Genomic DNA, 13034 nt, shown 5'->3' on the forward strand with positions numbered 1-13034 from the left:
TTGCTATTTTTTATTCAGCAGCCTAAAAAAAATGTATTTTTTATGTAATATGATATGTAATTATCAGCTAGCCTTAGTGCTAACAACGTGTCAGTCTATGTTGTTGATCACAAACGTGTGCGGTGTTGCACCATCCCCTGTCTGCATATGTGCTGAATAATGGCACATGGCCGTGGGAGGTCAGCAAAAATCATTCAACCTGTACTGTATTATTCCTCTTTGGCCAATAGAAACACGAGGGGGGTGGGGCATAGCTCCTGTCGGTGTCGAATTAATTATGAAAGAGCAACTTTCTGGATCGAATGGATTGCCCCATCAGCATCACATCCTCAGTGTGGGACCCCACGGAAAGGTAAACACACTGTTGCTCTTTGATGGTTCTTATTTTGTGTGAGGAACATTGGCAATTTTTGCAAAGTGTAGACAAAGTAAATATATTGTAATTGTGTCTTCATATTTAGGTCTTATTTTAATTTATTTATGAAACTACTACTAAATACTTAAATCAATCTCATTTATTTTGACTTATTTTCATATGTACTTGCCACATCAGTCTAAAGATTTTATTTTATAAAGTTATGTTTCAAAAAAAAAAAATTTTTTTATTATTCAAGCTCCTACCCCACAAACTACACCTTCACTAAATAATGCTGATTTATTTTTTTCGCACATACTTTTTGAATTTTTTTTTTGCATTTTATTTTGTTAACAAACTACTACTACAATCCAATACATCTTTATATAGCACATTCACAACAGCTGCAGCTGTAACAAAGCACTTTACAGAACATCCATCCATCCATTTTCTAATCCGTTTATCCTCACAAGGGTTCCGGTGTGCTGGAGCCTATCGCAGCTGTTAAACACTTAGCGCATCAGACCCCAAAGTATTATTTGAACTGTAGTATTCTATTATACTTGCCACAGTAGCAAAATAAGCTATTTTTCATGCTTTATTTTTTTATATAACACAAAATTCTTGCTACATCTACTCACTGAAACTTTTATGTACCCGGCACTTAGAACAGTACTACAGTGATCAATGCATGTTTGCGGTGTAATGAAATACGTGTAATGGCAAAACAGCATTCTTAAAACTAATATTCTATATCATGTAGAATTTAGGATTGCCTCTCTTTGATATTGTTTTGGTGTTATGGACACGGTGGTACATATCATCAGCAATAATGATTGCACTGTTTAATTATGTCAGTTCTATTACACACCGTATAGAAAATAATCATTTTGATCCTTGTGTGATTGCAGGACCTCCAGGCTGTGATGACAGGCCAGCAGAAGCTTGTGCCACTGTGGCTCTTGTTGTTGCTCGTAGTAGCGCTGTGTCCAGGTGCGCAGTACACATACAGCAAGCGTGGCGGTGGTACACATAAGAGCGGAAAGAGCAACAAGGTACCTGCTTCTAAGGGTCACGGCCTCCCCAAGCCCGGCCTCAAGGGGGCGGGGGCGGCGGCGGCCGGCATGCTGGGGGGCACGGGCACCGGATACGGGCTGGGCTTCCTCGGGAGGCCCAAGTACGGTTCCAGGGGGCACGCCGGCCAAAAGACGGAATCCAGCGGGCGCTATGACGGCCATGGCCAAACGTTTCGCAATCAGTCGAGATGGAGGGCTTTTCTGAAGGCGGCGGCGCCTGCGCACTTGAGTAACTCCTTACTTTTGCTGGGACATGCGCTCACCTTCCTCACAGGGCTTTGCATGGGCGCACTTTGACTCGTGGAAATGGAAATAGAATAAATGTTTGCAAGTGATATTCCCTTTCGATTCACGTTGTATACTTATTTAAGAATACTGAATCCCGTGAGGCCCATACTTGTCGTTTCATGGAACACCACCAAACCAAACCGCCATAAAAAGTCTAAACAATGATGATGATTGCATCTAAATTTACTCGCAAATTAATTTCGTCTGTCACGGTCTGTTTAGTTGAACACAAAGCGCTTCTTCTGTTTGTCTGTATGGGTGGCAACAGGTGGTTAAACAAGATCTGCCAAAACCTCCCCCTCCCACCCCCCCAAGGTTTTTAATTACCTTTTATTAATAGTTTGAATATAGAGTAGTGTAACCATGATCCCAAATCTATTAAATGTCACGAGATAATTCCCGCAAGTACAGTAAATCGGCTTAGTGTTCAATAAATCAGGTCGAGAGTTTACATTAAGCACATCTGTGAGAAAATTAAGATCATGATTGTAGTGAAATGCTTTTTGTGATATTTCTGATTTTATTGATGTTTCGGGAGATTTCTTTTGCCACTGGATGACTTAACGTCACTCTATGACTCATCCAAATTTGGTGGTGACCACACACGTCATACATTTTGAACACAACTGTCGGCACGACCATTTTCCGAACCATGTGTGATTAATTTAGCATCATGGCTCACTTTTAAGAACCCGATCATTCTTAAAATGTTTGAGAAAGTAGTCATAAGGCAGATAAGTGAGTCAGAGAGAGGGATTTTGGACACAGAATTTATTTGATTACATACACATTGATGGCAAATTATAGTACATCATAGTGGTAGGATCTATCAGCTGCTGGCAAAAAAAAAAGATTGATGCAATCGAATTGAATGACGTAGTTTCAGAATGTCACAATTGGAAAGGAGAAGTGCACTTGTTTTCCATACGGGAAAGACAAACGTGTTGGGGAGTTGGGGGGGTCAAACCCTCATTTAATTTCTATTTTGAATCACCGAAACTGAATGATTTGTGAGTTCATACAAGTTAAAAAGACATAAACAAAACTCACTTCACAAGTTACTTAAGAATAAATCATTACTGGAAAAAAAGTTGTGAGATTATATGACAATGGTCTCTCTGGAGCTATGTTAATGAATGCATCAGTCCAAACACAAAAAAGTCGATGGAGTGATTTAAACAGAGTACAAAGCAGATACTGTATGTGTAAAATAACAGCGATGCAAAGGAACCATACCAATCCAAGTCAAATGACAGGTGCAGACTCCCAAAAAAAGCATTGCGTCAGTTTTTCCGTCGAGTTCAACCGTGAAACCTTGAAGCGCTGATGTACATCAAATGACAATTAGCTGTTGTGGAAGTTATTGTGAGCAAAAACGTCTGACAACAGAATTGAGATATTTGCATGTAGGAAATTAACATCATGGGGGTTTTTTTTCTTTTTTTCGGTCCAACCAAATATCAATCTCTGTGTTGCCCCCTCAATTTAATCTTCCAGGGTCCTCCGAATTGCCCGTGTAATTTAAACTTATATTACAACTCTAAAACTTTTTTTCATCACTGTTTTTCATCATATTATTGTTTTGACTGAATCACACCAGGGAAAACGTTTGCATCAAAATGCCCGTCGACAGCTGGCACACACTCTTTACACAACACCCCCGCCAAACCTGATTGCGCTCAATATCTAAAGCCCGGTTTGCATTGTTATACGAGTGATACTATCATCATGAATTGCAATATAAGCGCAAATTTAAAAACGTACTGTATGTATTCAGTGATCAACAACATGGAGTGCAAATCAAAAAACAAGTGCATGTTAGACTAACTACTTCTTCGGGTTTTAACCCTTTTTCAGCAAGATGCATGAGACATGGGACTCCGTCACCCTTGTGTTAGTTTGATGCACCTACCCGTATGTATGAATGTGTATATGAACACACACACTACTCAAAAAAAGTTAGGAACGTGTGTGAAATCTCAACATCCAAGGTTTTGAATACACATGTGCCATTTTCTAACAAGGAGTTGAATAGCCAAGTTCCAAACGGGTGTTTTCTTTCAGTCTCTCTGTTATGTCGGATCTCTTGGCGAGGACCTGCTAATCAAATCTTCTGTGCCGTCTTGGTTTAACCATGCCAACGGGTGCGAAGGGGCTGTATCAAGACGACTGTTTAAATACCAATTCTGGTTGAACCAGGACATGGGTTGTCCATTCAAAGATCAAAACACTGTTCAGCTCCATGTTAGAGAACAACAAGTGGTGTAAAAAGTATTGAAACCATTGGATCAAAGCTTAGAGACGCTCAAAATGAGTTCACCTCTAAAGTTCGAAGTTCATTTTTGAAAGCTTCGTATCACTATGTTTTTATGAGTAGTATATTCTGTGATTGACTAAATAATGAGCCAAAAGGTGCAAAATTCATGGAGGTTACCGAGTACGTATATAGGGTACACTTTAACAGCATTACTGTATGAACACGTGCAGCTATAATGGAGGGCCTAATTGTTCTTACTGGAACAGGAACACGCTGAACAGCAGCATGAAGAGCGACGGGAAAAACTGCGCTGTTACCCCGACGCTCGGCGGGCCGCTGCGACCTGTCTGGACCTGATGCTCGGCCTTGCGTTCCTCCAGGAAGCGCTCGGAGTAGACCATGTAATTCTCCACGCAGCGCCGGGCCTTCATTTGTTCCACCAGGGACGGATAGCCGATCTCCTCAATACCAACTGTGTCGTCATCTTGGATACCCCCAGAGGAGTTGGTCTTCTGCTCCTTGAGAAGATCCGTTCTGTTCATACATCGGGCCATGAATGCGTCGTAGGTCTCGGCTCTGGGTGGCGGCTTGTAGACGTAATCGCGGCCAAAGTCCTTCTCGTCGGTGGATCGTGAGCCGTAGCGGCGGTACATGTAGTTGTTATAGTAATGCTCTTCCTCAGGGTTGCGGAAAGAGAAGTGCGGTCGGGGGAAGCGCCCCAGTCCATATCCCACCGCCATTCCCGCCACGGCGCCTACGCCCGCTGCCAGCATGGCCTTCTTGGCGAACCCCGTAGATTTGGGTTTGTAACCCATACTCTGCACAGAACGGGAGAAGGGAGACCCTCCCATTCCGGTACCGCCGTATCCGTAAGCGCCCCCGCCAATGTGGGGACTCAAAATCCTGTTATTTGGGTTTCCTTGGGGGTAGCCGAATGATCCACCACGGCCTGGGTAACCACCTCCAGCTGGATACTGGTAGGGGTTTCTGTTGGGATAGCCCCCTGCAGCTGGGTATCCTCCCGCAACTGGGTAGCCACCCCTGTTAGGATAGCCCCCTCCGGCTGGGTAGCTTCCGCCGGCCGGGTAGCTCCCTCCAGCCGGGTAACCACCCCTGTTTGGGTAGCCGCCTCCAGCAGCCGGGTTCGGATTTGGATAATTCCTTCCAGGATTTTGGTTCGGATAACCTCCAGCAGCCGGGTACTGGTTAGGGTATCCTTGGTTGGTACCGCCTCTGCTTGGATTCTGGTTGGGGTATCCACCAGCAGCTGGGTTACGGCCTGCAGGGTTCTGGTTTGGATAACCGCCAGCAGCTGGATTACGGCCTGCAGGGTTCTGGTTTGGATAACCGCCAGCAGGATTCTGATTGGGGTACCCGCCAGCAGCTGGATAACGACCTGCTGGGTTCTGGTTTGGATGACTACCACCCGCTGGATATCCACCAGGATTGGTTCTGCCAGGATTCTGGTTGGGGTAACTTCCGCCTCCTGGATTACTTGACGGGTTTCTATTTCCTGCTCCAGGATAATTTCCACCAGAGGGGTATGGATTGGTGTTCCGGTTGGAAGTGCTTCCCGGATTCGAGCTGGATGGTTTGGATTGCGATCCCCGGTTCCCCGAAGTGGAAGATCTCCGGCCGCTGCTGCTGCTGCTGCTGCTGCCCCCTCCTCTTCTGGCCCATGTGGAGTCAGTTTTTAGCAGACATATGAGGAGGAAAGACAGCAAAACCACCTCACGCCATCTCTTCATCATGGCCCTAAGAATAAAATAGACAGAATCATTGATTTTAAATGAAATAAACTCAAATAGCAACAACAACGACGGGGAACAACTGAAGAATTACATCATATTCCATTCCATTAATTGGTCATCCGGCAGAGAGCTTTCCACCCGATGGTTTAGCAATCGGGATTTAATGTCCTCTCATCATATGGTCTACTAAAATAAATAAACACGTCGAGATTTACAAGCGTGAACGGAAAGATTTGTTTTTCCTTGAAAATGGTCAACAGGCAACTTGGCCGTTAGCAATTAACCAGTAGAATAAAACAAATGAATAACGGAATAGACTTTGTCGACTTGTCCCTAACGGAGCTATAAAACATTAGTATTGAGTGTACCCGAATAATGTCCCACCGAGTGTTAGCGGCTATATTCCGTTATTCGTCGTTAGATTGGAAGACTACGCCTTGTTGTCGTCCGTGTACAGTATTCTCCTTGGCACCGTTCTGAGCTGTGAGGGTTGGGTCTTTGGCTGCAGAGAGTGCACTCGTTTTTTCACACACCCCAGACCGTACACAGGAATTGAGGCCGGATATAATAAGTTATTAGAAACACGATTCTGCTTGGTTGTACTATTTGCGTGAAATTGTTCTAATGTAATTCTGTGATTAATACAATGTGAACATTTTGGAAGGTCGTTTCTTTTAATGTTTTATTTTATTTGCCATTGTGACGCCCAGTTTACAAAACAAGCGCATCTGTTACGCATGTGCAGTTTCAGGACCCAAAGCTGGGCGGGACCGACGAGCGGCTCTCTCGTTGGTTAATGTGACCATAGCTGTGGCGTCATCACGTAAACTGCAAAGATACCCGGATGAACTCGCGATACACCGTGGAAACATGTCGAAAAGGAGAGTACCTAGTGGGGGAACCGCGGACACGAAACCAGCTACAAAGCACCAAAGTCGCGGTGTTCATTGCTAATTTTAAGTAAAGATAGGAGGCTATTTTAGAAAGTCCTTGAAGCAGAGCCCTCTGGTCTGCATGGGTGGCTAAAACCGCCCTAATCCGAACAATAGACCGAGCGCGACGAATCGAGAAAAGCGACGGCGTGAGAGTGCTTAAACCGGGACAGGGGTGCTGTGTCGGCTTCTCGTTGGGTTGGGGGATGTTATCCGTACTGTCTTATGGCAGACTGGTAGCCCGGGCTGTCCTCGGCGGACTCTCTCAGACGGACGGGCACGACTACAGCCTCGTTACCGCCAGCTATGGCTTCGGTAAGGACTTTCGGAAGGGGATTCTTAAGAAAGGGATGTGCTATGGGGACGACGCCTGCTTTATCGCGAGGAACAAGAGCGCAGACGTTTTGGGTAAGATTCACTCCTCGATCGTGCACACGCTCAACCACCCTGCAGGCTCCGGTTATACCTCGTTGACCTTCAGTGGTCTGTCCACTCCTGCACGTGGACTGACCTCACGATGAAAACACAACAGCCTCCACCCCCTCCGGTCACAATCGCTGAACGTTATCTCCTAGCTGTTAGTTCACAACATTTGTTTCTTTCATGAGCATACATTCACTTTGTGAAAAGGACATACAACGGCGTCATTTAATTGTTATCACCTGTTCTGGAGCGGTTTTTACGCCGGATACCAAACGACCTTTCACCTAGATACTTTCCGACAATAAAACGACGCAAGATAATTTACTAAATCGAGTGGGTGAGTATATATAAACTCATTAGAAGACCCCTGGTGATGAAATAAAGACAAATTCGAAGCCGTGAGAGAAAACAAGGTCAGAATGGTCGAGGATGGAGGCGGCCATTTTGCCCACAGCGACTTTAGCGCCGCTTAGCTCTGCTCGAATTGACTTTTGTTCACGGCTGTGTCTAATAAGCGAGCCTGCTCTTTTAAAAATGCCTTTCCTGTAAACATCGAGGCGTTTGTTCTAATTTCACGGTGTTTTAATGTACAAGACAACAAACACGCAAAGCCTGCTTGCAAACGTGTCTTGAAAATTGTTCGCTCTTTATTAAACATGTACTTATTAGGTGAGAAGTGCATAAATTCCGTAACTTGTGTGCAATTCAACCCTTTTCTGGTCATGAAAGGTGCTGTTAAACATGAAAGCAAATGATGTCACAACATTCAAAGAGCGCTTACATAAAATATTACAAAACATGTGAATGGTTTGCATCAGTCAGTCTCCGGGGCGAAACAATGGTTACATACCCGCCTTTGTGATGTGAAGGTCAGCTTTAGATATTCAATTTGTCACTTGTTTAGATGCTTTTATAACCTAGAGTCAACTCCTCTACACGCCCCACTACTCTTGAACATCTTTTCTGCACTTACATGCATTTTATTGTTCATGTTCTCTTTGTTCTGAAATCATCTCCCCAAAATAATACCCTGGCTTCATCTCCATGTCCTGTCCCGAACGCTTGCCTTTACGGGTTTACTGTTTACCTGACAATAACTGCTCTCCATCATTCACATAAATTCAAACTTTGTGACATATCTGAAAGGCCAAAAAAAAAGTCGTAACGCCTGTCAATACCCAGCATCATGTTGCCCTCTTTGAAGATAGGTGTGCCAAATGTAACTTCCTGTTTCTCTTAACAGGCGTAGCGGATGGTGTGGGTGGCTGGCGGGACTACGGCGTAGACCCATCTCAGTTTTCCGCCACGCTGATGAGAACGTGCGAGCGGCTAGTGAAGGAGGGCCGCTTCACTCCCAGCAATCCAGTGGGCATCCTGACGTCTGGCTACTATGAGCTCCTGCAGAACAAGGTTCCGCTTTTAGGTGAGCCGCCACAAAGTTACGATCCGCCTCAACACATACACACATAACTTGGCTACAGCAGAGTTTCAGACTTTGAGGAATGCAATGAAATGAAAAGCTTTAATGGAGGTGTGTAAGATGAGACCGTCTCTTGGGCTCAGAGCTCCATAGGGTGAAGAAAGTAAGTCAATATTGCAGGAGGAGGCAAATTCAACACCCGGGTCATAATGGACCCTCCCTCTTGTCACCGCGTTTGTCAAATAAGCGGTGACAAATGGTGTTGTGTAATGTGGACTTGGACTCTACAGCTGAAAGTTGCTACGAATTTCGCCTCCCAAGGCGACAGTCGCCCAGGAGAATAAATAATAACTGAACACCCCAAGGTCCTGGGAAAGAGCATGCCGTCACGCCACACTGCTGATTTCGTAGGGAGCAGCACCGCCTGCATCGTGGTGCTGGATCGACGGAGTCACCAGCTCCACACGTGTAACCTCGGCGACTCGGGCTTCCTGGTGGTGCGCGGAGGCGAGGTGGTGCACCGTTCAGACGAGCAGCAGCACTACTTCAACACGCCCTTCCAGCTTTCTATCGCCCCGCCGGGGGCCGAGGGCGTCGTGCTCAGTGACAGGTGGGTGCCGGTAACCCGTCCTGCATTGCGAAAATGGGTTTTTGACCAGGCGCATTTCAAAATAACCCCTCAACAAAGAAGCTCTGTAAATTAATCTGCGGCCGTTACGCCAGCAAGACTCTCTGCAAGCTACCATGTGCAACGGTTAAGAGTTAACAAACACCGCGTCCAAGCGACCTTTTTCTCAATGGTGAATTGCAAGAGCTCCAGTTTTGCATCATTTTTTTTTTAAACCCCTTTCAGTCCAGAAGCCGCTGACAGCTCCTCCTTTGACGTGCAGCTCGGCGACATCATCCTCACCGCCACGGACGGCCTCTTTGACAACATGCCCGACTACATGATTCTTCAGGAGCTCAAGAAGCTCAAGGTGTGACTTTATTTTACGTCAGCATTCAACACACTGTACGGATAACACCCCCGCCCCTCTTTCATGTTTTGCCCTCCTATTCAGACCACAAACTATGACAGCGTTTTGCAGACTGCGCAGAGTATCGCAAAGCAAGCTCACAACCTGGCCTACGATCCCAACTACATGTCGCCGTTTGCACAGTTTGCGTGTGACAATGGCCTGAATGTAAGAGGTAAGTGTTCACCTCAGACAACGGGGAACGAAAATTTTATGCAGGAGTTGCTTGGCAACAAACATCATGTTGAGTTGATTCAATCAATGATAGTCTCCTCTTTCTCGTCGATCGGTGGCGAAAGCAAAGGCCCCGAGTGTGGAATCGAGTGCCCGAGTAGAGAAATTGAAGCATTGCATCAGTTGGCCGCTGTTGATGTCACATGACCACTGCACCACCGCAAGTGCCGGAAATGTAACCCGGCTGCTTACTCGGTACGCTATCTGTCTCGTGTTTATTCTGCAGGAGGAAAGCCGGATGACATCACGGTGCTGCTGTCCATCGTGGCCGAATATTCAGACTAGGGAGTGTGCGTGCTGGAATGTGTATTTGTGTGCGGTGGGAGTGCGTGGCGCTTGTGTGCGGGGCTCGCTAACCCCCTCCCTCTCCCGTCCGCCTGAATCTTCCTCCGTCCTGCGGGCCCGCCCGTCACAACGCCCGCTCGTCCACCCGTGTCCATTTTGTTTTTGTTTCTTCCTCTGTTTGGTTCGAGCGTCAAAGGGGGAAGCGGGCAGCTAGCATAGTTCCATGTTGATCATGTCGCAGGAGTAGCGCGACGCGGCACATACGGCGTCTCAATTGCACATCGTTGAGTAAGAAGCAACATAGGACGAGGAGCAAGACAGGCTTAGTGGGTTTTTGAGAAAAGAATCTACAGTTGGGCCCGAAGGTATTTTTGTCGCTCCATTTGAGTCCGATGACAGAGGAGTATGCTTTGGGAAAGTGAATGGCGGATGAGATAAGTAGTCCTTAAAATCGCTCAGAGGGCACGAAACAGAGCCCACAAGACTCAGTTGAGCCAACATACAAATGTTATTGAGGTTTGGGGCCGAGGGAAGGATGTGCCTCATTCCGGTTGTAAATTGTTCTTTTTTGGGACCGTCTCGTCTACTTTTGGTTTTAATTTTGTTGGATTTACTGTTGTGAGCGATGCGTTTGATTAATCCCCACACTTCCACTTGCTGAGACGAACATTTGCCGAGATAGGAAAGGGAGTAAGTGTGCGTGTGTCTTGAGTACGACTGTCATGTTTTGATGTTACGAGAAATGCTTTTAGCATCTGTTAATGCTCGCGGTTGCAAACGTTGGTCATGTGTGAGGATAAAAAGATGTACAGTATATATATTTTTAAAATTGTGATATTTGAAAGCGTCTGCCCTGATGAAATGCTGTATTTCCTCCGATTGTGGTTCACTTGATGAACTCTTGGGGTGAGACCTTCATTTGTGCACATGCGTATGTAATAAAACCGTCCCAAAATTTAGCAATTCATCCTTTTTGTTGGACAGTAATTGTTCTGACATCGCCACCTTATGGGACTACACTTTACTGACGTTATTTAAAGTGAGGTGTTTATTTTTTCAAGTGCATGAGGGAACTATTTGAGGAAATGCGGTATGTGTATGGTTGATGATAGTGTTTTTTTTTAAACTTTGTATCGTGTCCTGTTAGCAGTTATTGTTCATTTTGCTGCTGTTTGTGTGTGTGTGTGTGTGTGTGTGTGTGTGTGACGTGAGTATATGAGCTGATTTACATGTAACATGTTCACCGTGATTGTAAAGAGTGCTTGTGTGCGTGCAGCGTTTAATCCCCTTACGTCAATAATCCCGAGACGCGTGTCCTACTGTTGCGCTCGTGGCAAGATGCCCTTCAGCAAACACTACTCTGGACAAAATGTCTTGACTTTTTCATAGTGGGCGCACCAAAGACATTTGACTTTTCTGTATTCATCCGTACGCCTTGTGGTTGCAATGCACATAATGCAGCAATACTGTACACTATTTGTGCTCGGAATATTGTGTGATGGCAAGATGGGTCTCTGAAGAGAGTTTTTGTCCTTTTTTTTCGTCACAATGTCGTTGATGAATTTGTCTTTCTTACGTGTGATTGTCTGTAGCACCCGTGCATGACAGGTTTCGCAAGCCAAAGATGGAAAGCCATATATAGAATGCATATTAGGGAACCCTGCTCTGTACTGTAGGCTCTTCTGTAAGCAATGTGTTGGTAGAGACCAATAGACCAATAATGTCACCGCTTTATGTATGTATTATAAATGTCGTAGGAGCTGTACTTTTGGGGGCGGGGGTGGAAGGGTTCATGGAAAAAGTCTTCACATAATAGTTGAGTACGCTGCGGAACAATTTGAAAAAAAAATCTGTTGAGTTAGATTTTTATGCTGATTAAAACTCAAATTGGCATGCTGATTCCAAAATTAAATCTTTTTTTTTCTCTTTCGCTACAGTTTACCATTCAGGGAAGCAACATGTTCTGATTAGCTGGAATAAAACTGTAGCAAGAACTGGTCATTTTGTGACTCATCTACAGTACAGCTATATGGCAACTTGTTTGTGTGTGTGTGTGGCTCCCAATAGGTCAGTACTGTAAGTCAAACCTAACTAAAAAAAAATGTTGTTCCCCCGTGTTATTTGTCACTGGTGTTCTCTTTGCATGGTTTCTGTCAATCTTCGAGTTTGTCTTTATAATGCATATGTTCTGGAAATATGTAACGTATATGCAGACCACGGCAAAACTGCTGTGAAATTAAGCGCGTGACTCAAAAGGAAGAGCACAGTTTCAGCCTTAACACCTGTCATCAAGAGGCCTTCCATGTCTTTGCAAGCTTGTCTCGTCCATGTTGTCCAGTGTTAGTTCAATACAGTCTGCGTACGCCGATGGGTGGGCGGGGTGGGGAGGTCTGCCCCCCACCCCGATGTGTGTTCTTCCCTTCAGAGCAAAGGTGCTTCTGCCATCTCCAGGATTGGCATGATTGTCCTTTTTCCAACAAGCGATATTTGTATGGGTGAATGAACGGTACATCCATGTCTGTCACAGTATAACAATGCAAGTCTATGTAAATGTTTTCAAAAATGTACAATATTTAAATAAAGTCTATAGTATTTATATAAAAAAATTGGAGTTGATTCATTCTTACTCATTACATTATTAGCTCTCAATGTATACATTTAAATTCAATTTGCACAAAAACACCCAAGAGGTTACAATCTGTCTCACGTCTGGCCAATCCCGTAAGGCTTAATTGGTCATGTCCCACTGACACAGGAAGGACAGTGAGCTGGAACCTGATGGAAAATTTCCACGAAATGAATAAATGTTTGGGTGATGAATTATTTTCCATGCACATTTGACCTTTTGTTCAATCTCATACCCTGAATACAAATGACCTGGTCAACCTGTGCCTTCTAAAAATCGAACGTGGCAAGAATGAATGGATTCAACGGTACCACGTGACTTTTATTATTGCAATACATCTACGATCCACAGGGGGCAGGCATGCTTGCCCT

General features: G+C 45.0%; 3 protein-coding genes across 3 annotated transcripts; 2 read left to right on the forward strand and 1 right to left on the reverse strand.

The window, feature by feature from the left end:
- Positions 1–166: 166 nt before the first annotated feature.
- LOC147191563 (uncharacterized) lies at positions 167–1766 on the forward strand. The gene is made up of 2 exons (XM_086135694.1): positions 167–352; positions 1267–1766. Exons 1-2 carry the CDS (start codon positions 167–169, stop codon positions 1726–1728), a joined length of 648 nt encoding a protein of 215 aa, XP_085991820.1. The 3' UTR covers positions 1729–1766.
- Positions 1767–2475: 709 nt separating this feature from the next.
- LOC147191564 (uncharacterized) lies at positions 2476–6039 on the reverse strand. Its single transcript, XM_086135687.1, has 2 exons — positions 5819–6039; positions 2476–5731 (listed from the first exon to the last, which is right to left on the reverse strand). Exons 1-2 carry the CDS (start codon positions 5833–5835, stop codon positions 4231–4233), a joined length of 1518 nt encoding a protein of 505 aa, XP_085991813.1. The 5' UTR covers positions 5836–6039; the 3' UTR covers positions 2476–4230.
- A 533-nt stretch (positions 6040–6572) lies between these two features.
- On the forward strand, positions 6573–12643 carry LOC147191565 (protein phosphatase PTC7 homolog). The gene is made up of 6 exons (XM_086135459.1): positions 6573–7067; positions 8326–8505; positions 8914–9112; positions 9356–9479; positions 9564–9693; positions 9979–12643. The coding sequence occupies exons 1-6, from the start codon at positions 6866–6868 to the stop codon at positions 10035–10037; spliced, it is 894 nt and encodes a 297-aa protein (XP_085991585.1). The 5' UTR covers positions 6573–6865; the 3' UTR covers positions 10038–12643.
- The last annotated feature ends 391 nt before the right edge of the window (positions 12644–13034 follow it).

This window comes from Hippocampus guttulatus, chromosome 17, assembly GCF_054856545.1.
Source record: "Hippocampus guttulatus isolate MCC_2025c chromosome 17, RoL_Hgut_1.0, whole genome shotgun sequence".
NCBI lineage: Eukaryota > Metazoa > Chordata > Actinopteri > Syngnathiformes > Syngnathidae > Hippocampus > Hippocampus guttulatus.

What these genes read in the sequence shown, in the direction of transcription:
- LOC147191565 (XM_086135459.1), top strand. Translation starts at nt 6,866, where the DNA reads ATGTTATCCGTACTGTCTTATGGCAGACTGGTAGCCCGGGCTGTCCTC. An exon ending in GGCGTCGTGCTCAGTGACAG is followed by an intron (nt 9,113 to 9,355) that starts GTGGGTGCCGGT and finishes AACCCCTTTCAG; the next exon opens with TCCAGAAGCCGCTGACAGCT. An exon ending in AGGAGCTCAAGAAGCTCAAG is followed by an intron (nt 9,480 to 9,563) that starts GTGTGACTTTAT and finishes CCTCCTATTCAG; the next exon opens with ACCACAAACTATGACAGCGT.
- LOC147191563 (XM_086135694.1), top strand. Translation starts at nt 167, where the DNA reads ATGGCCGTGGGAGGTCAGCAAAAATCATTCAACCTGTACTGTATTATT. An exon ending in GTGTGGGACCCCACGGAAAG is followed by an intron (nt 353 to 1,266) that starts GTAAACACACTG and finishes GTGTGATTGCAG; the next exon opens with GACCTCCAGGCTGTGATGAC.